At 47.0% G+C, this 14,356-nt stretch overlaps 1 protein-coding gene and 1 long non-coding RNA gene across 4 annotated transcripts; one reads left to right on the forward strand and one right to left on the reverse strand.

Moving 5' to 3' along the window:
• Positions 1 to 1,060: 1,060 nt before the first annotated feature.
• Positions 1,061 to 8,286, forward strand: LOC143485075 (F-box only protein 41). 2 transcript variants are annotated; one of them, XM_076984254.1, is made up of 14 exons: positions 1,061 to 1,188; positions 2,377 to 3,051; positions 3,799 to 4,003; positions 4,109 to 4,182; positions 4,918 to 5,165; positions 5,311 to 5,453; positions 5,964 to 6,047; positions 6,226 to 6,341; positions 6,481 to 6,633; positions 6,798 to 6,893; positions 7,056 to 7,174; positions 7,366 to 7,524; positions 7,614 to 7,729; positions 7,867 to 8,286. In XM_076984254.1, exons 2-14 carry the CDS (start codon positions 2,387 to 2,389, stop codon positions 7,918 to 7,920), a joined length of 2,232 nt encoding a protein of 743 aa, XP_076840369.1. In that variant the 5' UTR covers positions 1,061 to 1,188; positions 2,377 to 2,386; the 3' UTR covers positions 7,921 to 8,286. The 2 variants fall into 2 exon arrangements, with proteins under 2 accessions (XP_076840369.1, XP_076840370.1); XM_076984255.1 differs by having other exon boundaries at positions 1,132 to 1,366.
• On the reverse strand, positions 8,167 to 14,231 carry LOC143485077 (uncharacterized). 2 transcript variants are annotated; one of them, XR_013122784.1, is made up of 5 exons: positions 14,110 to 14,231; positions 12,092 to 12,213; positions 11,930 to 12,001; positions 8,612 to 8,713; positions 8,167 to 8,300 (listed from the first exon to the last, which is right to left on the reverse strand). It is a non-coding gene; the product is annotated as an uncharacterized LOC143485077 (long non-coding RNA). The 2 variants fall into 2 exon arrangements; XR_013122783.1 differs by lacking the exon at positions 14,110 to 14,231 and adding an exon at positions 12,855 to 12,944.
• Between the last annotated feature and the right edge of the window lie 125 nt (positions 14,232 to 14,356).

Genomic DNA, 14,356 nt, shown 5'->3' on the forward strand with positions numbered 1-14,356 from the left:
TTCAGTGATAAATTCGAATGATTACCGACAGCATTCAACAGGAAACTACTGTTCCAATACGACAGTGTTACGCAGCTGCGAGGTTGATATGTATCTCTGAACCTATGGCCTGGCCAAATCATTCAAGTTGTATTAAACAATTACATTAACCACAATGCAAACAATTAGAATTTTAAAGTAATTTCCATGAAATTTACCACAAACATATGCGTGTGCGTTTTAAAATAACGTGGGTTCAAATTGGACTTGCTGTTCGATCCGCTGATTGGCTCAGATTGAATGTTAGTTCCGACATGGTAATGTTATTTACTGATAAACATTCTGACTCACTGTCACCGCCTTTAAAAAGCCTCCTCGACCAGCTGCGTGAACCTGCGTGTTATATCAGTCTAACACGATATAACACGACAACGTCAAGCGCGACATCATATGCATTATTAGGCTTGGATACAAGTGAGTGAGTGGGTTAATTAGTCGCTCCTGCAGTAATCACGTTTTTCAGCGTGTTAAGTCTCTTGTCTATTAAGTCAGGGTCGTTATTATTCTACTAATATCAGTACGAATAAAATACACAAGCGTAACTAGTAGGCCTTCCTTGTCAGTTTTAGTTGTTTAGTTTGTGTGTGTGTGTGTGTGTGTGTGTGTGTGTGTGTGTGTGTGTGTGTATTCTGACTCCACAGATGGGTAAATGCAGAGGACAAATTTCGATTGGGGTGAAAATCACAACTGACAAAATGTGGCAACTTAACATGCGGCTGCTCTGTACAGGTATCTTAGACCATAACTAAAATTATACATTCGTTTTGTAATCTCGTCCACTTTTAATTAATCGATATGAACATATCTGTTGAATCAATGTTATATTTCTGGAAGGACCCACATTCACACCTCGCGAATTTAGGACAGAACCTTACAATCACAGGTAGCTCCATCCAGGCGCGTGTTTTCCAGCGTGCGACGTGATCCTGCGGCTTTTCCATTTTAAACTGCCGTTTATTTCCACCGTGTAACGAACCGACCGCGCGCACGTTTGGCCACGCAGTGACGTCACGAACGGTTCCGAGACTCGAACTAGGTTGAGACGCGCGCGGAGCAACGGAGGGACGTATCAGTGGTTCCGGAGCCATCGCCGTCACTTGACGTGTCTGAGGACTCTGCTTTCGCTGCTGGACTATGCAAGAACACTAAGTATGTGTCCAGTTTTACACAGATCCGTGATTAAGCGGGAGTCCGATTAGCTCACGAGAAATAGTTTAGTGGTTTTTTCTGAAGAGGGTGAGTTCGATTGGGCTGGGTCTCGTTGTCCATACAGGACATACAGGACAAACCGCTTTCGAATAGGTGAACTACACAGGCAATCTGACCGGTCAGTTCCTCCCAATATTTCCTCCGTTTGTGAGTATTTAGAGTAACGTAAATGCGTTGTGCTGTAACACACTGCACGATGTATATGTAATTACTGTATGATGTGTAGAACGCACTTAACGCTGCAGTCTGTGTATTATACACAAATGGAAAAGACATTGTTCACTGCAGACGGAAACGGAGCGGTTTTACTTATTGTAGATGATATTTATCTGATGATTTACTTATTGTAATGATATCTCAAGGACCTGGAGAGGTTTGATCAAGGTCTTGTGCCACCAGGCCATATGAGATGGCACGGGCTTTGTCTGCATGCCATTCTAGCGTGCGTGACGCGCTGTCCGGGAGAGCGCGTGCACTTAACACACGCCGCTGTCTAAATTCTCGCAGTTCACTTCACATTTTCACACGGACAGACGCACAGACGCGTGCGCACCCACACAGATATCACAGGATGACACAGTGACGATTAAGCTGAATAAGTTAGTTAATAGTCAAAACGAAGGTAAAAAAAATGTCCTATACAGAGCTGTGCAAATCGCATGTGAAAGGAAGGGCTATCCGGTGCATGATTTATTAATACGTGACTTAGAGAGCGCGTGTCTGATTGCATAATGCATTCGATATATAATTGACTCGTAGATGGAGAGCGCGAGAGGGAAACGAGGGAAAGTGTGTTACTTAAGACCGTTCAGCTTCAAACAGGCGATGTGTGTGTGTGTGTGTGTGTGTGTGTGTGCGCGTGTGTGTGTGTGTGTGTGTGTGTGTGTGTGTGTGTGTGTATGTGTGTGTGTGTGTGTGTGTGTGTAGGGCGGGAGGTACCACCACACCCACACGGCGCTGAACAGCGCATAGCGTGACCTAATTATTACTCCACACTGCCCCATTTCCTCGCATTGCCGCCATCACTGGCTGTGAAAACAAACTCATATAATGTAATATATACTATTACCATAGAATAAATATATCACACGATATTCTAATGTCCTGAACTTGTTTGTGTTTCTGTAGTACTCTCACAATGTCAACCGCCACTGAAGTGTCAGTGTACTGTCCTGACTGTGGAGATCTTCAGACTTGCAGCCACGCCTGTCAGAAGATCTGTCTCCCCCCCAGACGGAGATCAGAGGCTCCCTTGAAGGCTGTTCCTTCCCAGCATCAGCGCTCCTCCCTGGGGAGCACAGAGAGGACCCACCCCTCATCGTTGGAGCTTCTGGAGGCACTGAGTCTGCCATCCTCCTGCGCCGGTCCACTCGGCCAGCTCCTGGTCCAGGGGTGTTCTCCTCCTCCTCCTTCTCCTCCTTTCTCTCCCTCTTTCTCTCCGATGGTAACTGTGGCGGTGAGCTCCGGGCGCGGGGGCGGGGAGGAGGCCTCGGGCCGAGGCCTGGCCCAGCTCGGAGCCCCGTGGCTGGGCAGGCTGGCGGTTGAGGCCCGGCTGCAGCGGCTGGCCCTGGAGGTCCAGGAGAGGCTGGTGGCCCGGCTGGCAGTGCTGCAGGAGGAGGTGAAGTGGAGGAGCGTGGAGGTGAGCGAGGCGAGGTTGGAGGGAGAGAGGATGGAGGGAGAGAGGCGGCAGGCGGAGGAGAGGGCGGCCCAGCTGGCCCGGCAGGTGGACGCCTCCGTGGAGATGCTGGCCAGCCTGAGGCAGGAGCTGATGGAGAGGGAGGAGCAGCTTGACCTCAAGCATCAGTAAGAGTGGAGCGTGTGTGTGTGTGTGTCTGTGTGTGTATTTGTGTGTGTGTGTGTGTGTGTGTGAGAGAGAGAGAGAGAGAGTGAGAGTGAGAGTGAGAGAGAGAGAGAGAGTGAGTGGGTGTGTGTGAGAGGGAAATCGTGTTTCTCATCTTTATTTGTATATGAGAAGCCGTTAAAAAGTCATATTGGCCCTGTTGAAATGGCAACATGACAGCAAGATTTTGTAAAACAGCTTTGGATTAGATGTGTCGTATTGGTCAATATTGAGGCTGACCTTATTGTACTGTGTGGAACAGGATCCCAGTGCAACATGGGTAATGGTCTTGTGAGAGGGGCGCATTAAGGGCTCATGCCTCGTGGGGGGGGGGGGGGGCATGTTCTCACGAATATGCTCTTATATGACCTTCCAAAAAGAAAGTGGGAGAAACACAACTCGGATGAATAGATTTGTGATGTGATTGTGTTCACGTATGTGTGTGTAATTGCAGTGATTGTGTAGATAGGGTTGTTTGAGGATAGATAGGTTGTTTAAGGTTGTTCTTTTTTGCAGTGTCAGTGTAGAGAATTTCCTGAGGCAGTGTAATGTTTGGATACACGTACCAAAATAGAATGGGCACAAATAGCTTGTATGTGTGCGTGTGCGCACGTGTGTGTGTGTGTATCGGAGAGGTCTGTGAGCTGGACAGGTTTGTGAGACAGACCGGTGTGTGTGTGTGTGTGTGTGTGTGTGTGTGTGTGTGTCAGAGAGGTCTGTGAGCTGGACAGGTTTGTGAGACAGACCGCATTCAGGGAAGCAGGCGCTAAGCTCCGCCTCCAGGGCTTCATCGAGGATCTGTTGGAGAGGGCGGAGCGTGCGGAGAGGCGTCTGCAGGACCTCCACGCCCACACGCCCGCTGGCTCCGCCTCTCCCCGGGGGCCAGTCTACTGCGGCCCCGGGGTCATGCACCAGGTAGGCCCTAGATCTGCGTGTAGCTCATGAGTGGCTCTCGTAACTGTGGAACATGAAGCTCTAGAACATCCTGACTAAGTTCTGGGCCCGTCCCGTCCCTGACAGAGGAGTTCCAGCATGTCGGGCGTCTCCAGGTGCTGCTACACTCCCCGTGATGCCTGGGACAGTCACATGACCAGGTAGGTCTGGCGTCTCAGTACAGGAATCATTATAACACACTAAACATGCTGGTACTTTTCAGTTGCTCCTGATCACAAAACCACTTTTGTGATCCACTCGTGTGCAGGGCTGTAGCAGTCCGTTATTTAGCGGTCGATTATTGGGCCACCCTACTGCAGTATTACCTTGATGATTACTCCTTCAATAGCTAATTGTTGTTCACGTGTATTTCAAGATTTGTGCAGATCACTATCTGTGAATGGAAACGAAACATTATTTTGATGGAGCTGGTGTAGCCAGTGATTACTGGTCAGAAAAGAATTTGTAGATGGTACATCGGTTATATGAACAACAAACACAAAATAGTATAATTTATAAACATGAAGAATACAGACCAGGTCAAACTGAGTCATCTTGTCATTTGTTACTTCCCCTGACCTGACCTGTACACTCAGGGGCCTTTATGAGAAACACAGAGTTTATTAAAACACAAGAATAATAAACACCGAGCAGTTTATTACTTCCCCAGTGTACAAAAGATGATTTCTGAACAGTATATTTGTTCGTTCGTTCAAAATGTAAGGCTTCCTGCGTAGATTCTGGGATGTAAGGAACACGAGGAGGACGTGTGGGTGTGGACGTCTCTGCAGAGGCACCACAAGAATGATGGTGGAGTCTGGAGTCTGGCTGGGCTTGGCAGACACTTGAGCATGCAGAACTAGACTTGTGTCCCCCCTGGTGTGTCCTCCATGCAGGGGCGGTACCGGCAGGAGGACGAGGACGCTGTCCCTGGGGTCATGGGGGTGTGAGGGGGAGTGGAGACGTGCGAGGACCCCCCCGGAGACGCGTTATTGCCATATGCTGTGTGGAGGCCCCGGGGGGCCAGAGAGGGAGGGGGCCCTTCCGTCTCCCTGCTGGACCCCCCCCACACAGCCGGGGCCCGAGGACGAGTCGGACAGCTGGTCTGTCTACACCACGGAGTCCCAGGAGTACAGCAAGCCGGGTAACACACGGCGATGTAGACACACACTTTCACGCAGATGCACCCACACACACACAGTATAGTGCCCAGCAGCATCGATGGACACGTTGCTGAATGTGGTCCAGCTTCAGGAGATGAGTGTTGATGTGGTGCTGGTCCCGCACAGAGCACAGCTTCCGCAGCCTGACTCGTCACCATGACAACAGTCCCGGCGAACCGATGATGTGTTCTGAGCGAATGAGGATGAGGGCGTGGCTTTTCTGTGTCTTCACTTACCTGGACACACGTTCCCTCCTCACTGCTGCACAGGTGAGTGTGTGTGTGTGTTTGCTTGTCATCTAATCTTTTTTTGTGTGATTTATAGAGTTTGGCTTGGGATAATTAACTTTTGATGTGTGTGTGAGTGCTACAGGTGTGTGCGGACTGGTGGAGTGTTGTGTGTATGTGTGTGTGAGTGCTACAAGTATGTAGGTTTGTAGGTGGAGTGTTGTGTGTTTGTGTACAGGTGTGTACAGACTGGTGGAGTGTTGTGTGTTTGTGTACAGGTGTGTACGGACTGGTGGAGTGTTGTGTGTGTGAGTGTGTACAGGTGTGTACGGACTGGTGGAGTGTTGTGTGTGTATGTGTGTGTACAGGTGTGTACGGACTGGTGGAGTGTTGTGTGTGTATGTGTGTGTACAGGTGTGTACGGACTGGTGGAGTGTTGTGTGTGTATGTGTGTGTACAGGTGTGTACGGACTGGTGGAGTGTTGTGTGTGTATGTGTGTGTACAGGTGTGTACGGACTGGTAGAGTGTTGTGTGTGTATGTGTGTGTACAGGTGTGTACGGACTGGTGGAGTGTTGCCCACCACCCTGCAGTATGGACCACAGTAACCCTGGACAACACTCGCATCTCATCCAGGGTATGAAAGTTCTGTATCAGTTACCAGGCATGTGCACACACACACACACCCACACACACATTTGCATTTTGGCAGTTAGTGGTGTCCTAATGCTCAAATGATGTTTATGTTTATGTCTGTGTGTGTGTGTGTGTGTGTGTGTGTGTGTGTGTGTGTGTGTGTGTGTGTGTGTGTGTAGTTTATGGTGTCTCTATCTAACTGGTGTAGTCAGACACAGTTTCTTGTCCTTCAAAACCTCAAAGCTCGAGTGCGTCACAGGAAAGAGAGTAAAGAAGAATATCTGAGGAGCACCAGGTGAACACACACGGATCAATGCAAACACATGCAAATACAAACACAAACAGAAGCATGCAAACATACATGCAAAGGCACACACACACACACGCGCACATTCACAGGCGTGAAGAAGTTTGTTGCATTCCCCTGTGTGCAGGGGCTGTCTGGAAGTGGGATTGGAGGCGGTGCTAAAATCAGCAGGGCGGAGTCTTATGTCTTTGACTATCTCCAATTGCCCCAACATTTTGACCGACAGGTCTCTGTGGTTGGTCAGCTGTCACTCCAGAGCACTGCGTACTCTTACATACAGGTGAGTGTAAAACCTGCACAAAAAGTCACAACAGCACACATGATGGTTCCCTACTACAGGTACATACACATCCAGTATCTTTTACCATGCATACACAGAAGAGCAGACACCACGTGAAACAATGTGACCAGTGAAACTTGCATATGGTGGTCGTGAGATTTCAGGAGCTCATCGGACCCCGTTGGGCAGGAGGTGCTGTGGGCGTTAGGCACAGGATGCAGCGACATCACTAGCTTGTTCATAGCACCCCTGCAGCCATGGTGAGTCTTCATCATCATCATCGTCATCATCATCATCCTCAGCCTGCATCCAGCACTGCTGGAACCATGACAAACATCTCGTGCAACACCACTATCGTGCGCTCAGCTAATGTAAGAGGAGTTCATCTTACAGCCTGCACTGTGTCTCTCTTCCTTAATCAGCCTGCAGCCCAATCGCTTCAGTAACCGCTGCCTGCAGACGATTGGTCGGTGCTGGCCTAACCTGAGACAGGTGGGCGTGGGCGGGGCCGGGTGCAGAATCCAAGGACTCGCTTCATTGGGTGAGGGAGTGATGGGCGTGGCTGTGTGTCTGACAATTCTGATGCGTTTCGAGAAACCGCTTCTCTACTTTTCTGTTATCATCCTTCAACATCCTTCCTTTTCCTTTTTCTCTTTCATCTCCCCACCTCCTCTATACACATCTCTGTCTCTCCATCCGCCCCTCCCCCTGACACGGCTCCTCCCTCTCCAGTAAGGAACTGTGCGGGTCTGTGTGTGCTGGAACTGGACCACATGAGCGAGATGAGCCAGGAGGGGGCAGCAGAGCTGTGCAGAGACGGACTACGCCACCTCCACACGCTTGTGTTCACCTCCACCCCCGTCACAGCTAACGCCCTCCTGCACTTTAAAAGTGAGCACCACCCACCCACGCACACACACACACACACACACACACACACGCCACATCTCTGTTAACCGGACATCACTCCCTCTCTCCAGGCATGTGTGTAAAGCTGAAGAGCATGGTGGTCCAGATAAGTATGGTAGATTACTTCCAGGACTCGGAGACTGAAGAAGCGAGGAGCATGTTTGACGAGGTCGTCAACAGTCTGCAGGTGAGCTTCATCTCACCTCAGTAATTATAAAAACCTGGACTGGACTAAAACCTGGATTCTTATCCTGATGAGGCTTGTGTTGCTGTGCATTGATGGAAGAAATAGATGGAACAACTGATTCTGTTTTTTCTTCTCAGGCACTACGGAAGAGAGCTGGCCTATCGGACCTCCTTCAAGTTAGGGTGGAATGACCCTGACGTCATCAGATGGAACATTCTAGTAACTGAACTGTTCTGTTAAACACTGACAATCTCTTAGGCTAAATACAAACTCTTAGGGAAACCAAACACACGCACATGCATGACACAACAATAAACAGCGATAAGCAAATTATGATAATGGTATATAAAAAAGCAACTCAGGTCTGATTTACATTTTATTGTTAAACTACGAAATTTATTTAAATGCACGGACTACAAATTAGTTCTATTTCATTCCCCACATCTCAAATACACACACACACACACACCCTACCCATCCAACAATACACAAATCATTCAACCACAAGCACAAAAGACTGGCACAACATACAGCAGTGATTCAGGAAATCCTCACATGGTCATCGGCAAAACTGTAAATAAAGGAAATGTGTATTTAGCTTGTATAACAAACTTGCTCATCCCACACAGGATGAAACATCCTTTACAAACAAACACCCTAGCTGTCGTAGTTCATGTATGTTTGAAAAATATTTCGGGTGTAAATCTAGACTTTAGGGAAAGTGCTGCTGGTCAGTTATACACATATTTTAGATGTTCATGTGTACGACACTGAAGACACTGCTATAATTTGACAGAGGTGAGGTGTGGAGGTCCCCCGAGGGAGGGAGGGAGGGAGCACACCACAAACAGGAATTTAGGACACAGCCTTCCTGTAACTCACATGGAAGCAAACGGAAACAAGCTGCCAGGCAACAGTCTGGATCCTCTGGCTTCTGTTTTCAGCAGTGTGTCTAGATCCTCTGTCACAGAGGTATCTGGTAATCTGCGGAACAAAGCCAGAGTCTTAATCTGCTACGGTCAACAACACAGGGGCAACCACTCATAATCCCCAGTTCATCCAGGTTGTCTGTCTGGAATGCATTACAATAAAAACACAAAGCAACACTATACATCTGACAGGACCTTCATAACATTTGTTTTCTTTTATCATCAAATGTGGAGATGACAAATTAGGTTTTAATTGTTTTGACTGTAAAGTTATCGTTTGAGTGTCCTAAGTGCATTTCAATGCAACATAGCACAAGTCATATCAGACAAAGTTGTTGAAACCAAAATATAAAAGATCATGTACCTAAAATAAACTGATGATGTGTTCTGATTTCTGTGGTGAAGCTTCAGTTGCATCATGGTGACATTTACTTGTGTGCAGTGTGGCCTTGTGGGAAATAAGCATGGTTTATAAATGTCACGTGACTCATTGTGCATGGGGGAGTAAATTAGGACAAAATTGGTGACAAACCCCGGGGCGGGATGGGTTGTGATTGCTGTGACCAAAGTTGGACACTACTGACTTACAATTTCACACAAGCACATTGCAATCCCTATACTGCCTCTGACTGGCAAGATTATGAAAACTAACTTAAGCTACTCGCTGTGCATTAGTGTCATCGTTGCTGGTGGTGTATGTATTCATGCATGTGCATGAACACCCCCCCCCCCCACCCCCCCACCCCCCCCCCCCCCCCGATCAGATGGTCTAAGACCTCCACTGGTTGTATATTCAGGTATGAGGCATGCTCAATGCAAGTGTTTGTTTGTGCGGGTCAAAAACTTTATTTATTTATCTACTTATTTTATTTATTTTATTTTTTTATTGTGCCCCCCCCCCCCCCCCCCCCCATCTATGGAGGACAATTTTGTTTTTATGTACAGATCAAATGATAACAATTCTGTATAATACAGTGCAGTGGCGTGCACAGACATTTTGGGGGGCAAGTGCTGGGGGGGGGGGGTGAAGGGCACTTTTTAGCGCACGTGGAACACGCCATTATAAAAAAAATTACAAGCACATGTTGAATGAAATTTGACTTTTATTTGTCACATTCTCTAAACGTGAGTTTTCAATGGAGAAAAAGTCACGCATCCAACTGATATAATTAATATCCAATATACAGTCATGTCCTTCAGGTGACTTCTGTTTACCCTCCACTGTCTGCAGGCCTTGTTGCATATATTTTGCAATTAGTAAATCAATATAGACCTACAATTAAGACAGTAAAAGACCGTAAAGTAGGAGAAGGAGTTATAGGCTACTGAGTGTTGTCATTACGTGAATGCAGATGGGCATTTTTCACAGGTAATGGGGAACTTCCCGTTTCTTCTTTCACAAATGAATGTAATTTATGTTGCCTAACAAAACCTATACAACAGAAGACGTTCAGCTTAACACATAGATTTGCAAACTCTACCTTAAATATTTGTATGTGGTCGTCCGCACGTTATCTATCATTGATTTGGGCTAGTGCGGCTAGTTTATAAGGTGACCAGTCGGCTAAAAATGCTTAGTAGTTTAGTGCTGTATGAGACATTTTACAACACAAGAAAATGATTTCACGTTGGGCTTAGAGGGCAAACGGTACGATTGTACTTGATGTGTATGTGACCTGGCTGGTGGGGCACGGGAGAAGAAGTCTATCTGTGACCGTGTGTGCTGTGCTGAAGACGCTTCCTTCCACTCGCTGAACTGAACTGCTGCTGCAGCGCATCTGGTGTTAAAGGAAGAGAGAGGTGTGTGCGAGGTGGTGGCGCATTTCAGGGCATTGTTTTTAATCGCTCAGGTTTCCAAAAGATCATTTCAAACCGACCTCAGTAAAATGATAATAATAACAAAAAAAAAAAAAAAAAACGAAGTTTCAAAAGGGCACTTTCGTTGATAAAGGGCAGAGTTGGTGGTGCTTTAGTGGGAATCCCACCCACCCACGGCCCCCTCAGGAGCAGTGGAGTCCCAGGGCCGCACATCCCAGTGACCCCCGCATGCCCGCCCCAGCGGGCGGGAGAGGGAGACCCCGGACAGTGCCCCCCCAGCCAAGGAGTGCAGGTCCAGGGGAACCAGACGAAACAGAGCCTCCCCCAGGATGCCCTCCCCCACCACGGGCCAGTGGCAAGGCCCCAGCGCCACACGCCCCCGAGAGCCACCCACCACCCGGCAGGGTCCCCCTCCCGCCGATGAGCCCCTGAACCGCCCCGGACCACAACCGCCCAGGGGAGCGGGCCAACGGCCACGCCGGAGCACCAGGCCGGCCCCGAAACCCCAAGGCGCCCCACTGGAGGGGAGAAGTAACCACAGGGGAGCAGCCGGGAGAGGACCGGGCACGACTAGACCCCGACCCAGAACCAGCTGTCCTCATACATACACTCAACCTCATATATACATTCACCCCCATGTATACACCCCTAAATACATATACACACCCCCTTATATACACCCTTACCATGTATACACCTACACCCATCTTTATACACATACATACACACACACACATACACACCCACACTCACCCTCGTATACAGACCCTCACACATATATACACCTACATACACATGTACATCCACACAAACATACAATCCCACACACATTCACCCACACCCATATACACTCTTACGGACATGTATACACCCACAAATGTACTTACACATTCACCTCAATATATACACACACACCCAAATATACCCCCCCCCCCCAACACATACACATTCACCCACCTACACAAAAAGAGACAAGGACAAAGACACACATTCATCCAAACAAACACACCTTCCGCGGCGGGGGCAAATGGCTGGACCAGCAAGGATCGGTAGTAGTTCCAGGACGCCACCAGCCCAGTCCCTCGCTAGCTCCTCGCAGGGAGCAGGAAACGGGTGAAGGAAGGCCTTCCCACCCCTCCACCCCCAGTGCTGTGTTGTGTGTAGGTGTTGGTGTATATGCATGTATTGTAGTGTGTGATACTATGGTGTAGTAATTGAGGGGACAGATGCTGGGACCAGTGGCGAATCTAGGATTTTTCTGAGTAAGGGGCCATCAAGGGGCCACAATATTCATAGAGGGACCAAGTATTTGTCCAACGTCCTTGCACACAATCGCACACAGTCAATTGTTAATATCCCTCAACTTTTAACTTTCATGGCATTCAGCAACAGTAAGTGAATGAGTGCATATTTCACTGAAATTTAAAGACCATTTACAGAATGAAAAGCATACCATCAGGTCCTACTGGAGCAGAACAATCATTTGACGTCTGCACAGGATTCTGTGCACCACACTGGAAGACGTCTGAAAGCAGCAAATGACAAATTATTTAACATAAGCCTAGTGTCACAATACACACGCAATCAGTTATTACTTTCCAAGAGAGCCTCTTACCATCAGATCCTGTAGGATCTGCACTGATCGGTGACTCTGGTGGCTCAGTAGAATGGGGGGGGTTAAGTCATCAACTTCACTCTGCTTGCCCTTATCAGAGAGAGTCCTGTCCCAGTTTGTGGCTAAAACACAAATATATGTCACAAACTATTCAGCAGAAACCATGTTGTCTACAAGACCACATTATTATTTATTTAAAACTGAAGGAAAGACTTGAAAGCTTAAAATATAGTGAGTTGTGGTAGATGTGGTCATATACGAACCAATACAAATGTAAGCCATTAGAATAAAGTTATGGTATATCATCACTATGAGGTGTACGAATTCAGTGAACTTATGTGCCATTTCACAAGTTACAAGTTATCACACATTACAGCATTAACTGTTGTTGCCCTGCTCCTGACCAGCCTCTGCTCTACAGTCTTCTGCTGCTCTCTCTCTCTCTCTCTCTCTCTCTCTCTCTCTCTCTCTCTCTCTCTTTCTCTGCTGTTTCAGCATATGGCTGGCTCAATCTTTTGGCCAAAAACTGCTCAATTCCTGCCTGACACGGACCCTTTATTTTTATATTCTCTATCATTGCCAAACATTATATTTAATGTTAACACACAAGTTACAAAGAAGAGCACGAATTCGCATTACATTTATTAGTAGTAGGGCCTCAGTTAACACTACTGTTAACTATTGTTAGCTTTGCATCTTAATTTAATGTTAATCAGACTAAAGCTACGTGACAGCTGTGAATAAACAGGGATTTATGACTTACCAACCAACTCCTCAAAAGTGCCATCGGTAGGAGATGCATCCAATTGCACAGCCGGAGAGCCAACTGCAGTTCTAGACCTGCAGTTTTAGACGTGCTGTAGTTTTAGACATGCGCCACCTAGCGGCTCGGAATGTAGCTAACGACAGCCAACTGCAGTTCTAGACCAGCAGTTCCAATGCATGCCGTAGGCTCAGGGGCTTGTATATTGTAATAATCCATTGTATAAAGAGTTTATTTGTTAAATATGCCCATTGATTCTCAATTGTTTTAGCCAAATCTCTAACATTTGACAAGTTTTAAACGATAATGTACACCACATTTTGTATTTAAATAAAAGTAGTACGCCTCATTTTCCCTGTTCTTTTAGGGAGTTTGGATTAATTTTGTCATTTACACACACAGCTTGTCTCCTGAAGATATTTTATTTTTAATTAAACTACTGGATTACTGGCATAGGCTATTTTGTATTAAAAATCAGCAAAAATTGCATAATGTCAGGATGCTTTCAGTGAGTAAGCATACGTTTCCAGAATGTTAGGAGTGATTTATTTTACTCGTATACCTTCATTGGCATGCAACTAGCAAATATTATGTGATACTTGGGCTTTTTCGCTCACACGCCACACATCCGATTTCTCACGCCGAAAAAAAATCTAGTTTATTTACCTCTGATCCATATCTATGATTCAATGAGTTACCAGTTCGCTCTGGCGCAAACACTGGCGACCGATCGATCGCAATATAATACTAATTTTTGTCCATTTTACGTTCGCCACCACCTCCCCCCCCCCTCCCCGGCAAAAGTTTACGTTCGCAGGACTAGCATTTCTCTCAAAGTCGAAGTAGCTACAAAGTAATCATAAAGGTAGCCAGAACTAACGAACTAAGACACACTAACGCTAGCCAGATTCATCCTTCATGACATAAACATTACGATAACCCAAAAATTACCTTCAGACATTATCATATATCTATCATATATTATTGTTGCTTATAAATATCATTCTTCCATCTGCTCCCGCGACATACTAAAACACTATCTGGATATTACGTTACATACATCTAAAACTACGGCACGTCTAGAACTACAGGTCTAAAACTGCGGTTGGCTCTCCGGGTGTGCAATTGGATGATGTAGATCGGTTGTCGATAGAAAAAGTTTCTCCGCCGGATCGTGCAAATCTTCTGTAAGCTTTATTCACTCTGGACATTCCGATTTGGCGCCACTAGTGTTTGGGTGTGGAATTGCATCCACCTATAATCTGATGATCATCGCTCTCGGGCAAAGGACAGATGAGTGACAGGACAGGGGCACTTCAGGGGGCCAATCAGATTTCAGCTGGGGCCAATGCCCCTGTGGCCCCACCCCTAGAACCGCCACTGGCTGGGACAAACGTGAGCCGCTGGTCAGTGTTTGTCCACACCGTCCCCTCAATGTCTAAAGTGCAGGGTCAAAGATTTTAAACAATAAGGAAGAACAGCCACAATCACCTATTGGTGCT

The sequence above is a fragment of the Brachyhypopomus gauderio genome, chromosome 21, assembly GCF_052324685.1.
Source record: "Brachyhypopomus gauderio isolate BG-103 chromosome 21, BGAUD_0.2, whole genome shotgun sequence".
Taxonomy (NCBI): domain Eukaryota; kingdom Metazoa; phylum Chordata; class Actinopteri; order Gymnotiformes; family Hypopomidae; genus Brachyhypopomus; species Brachyhypopomus gauderio.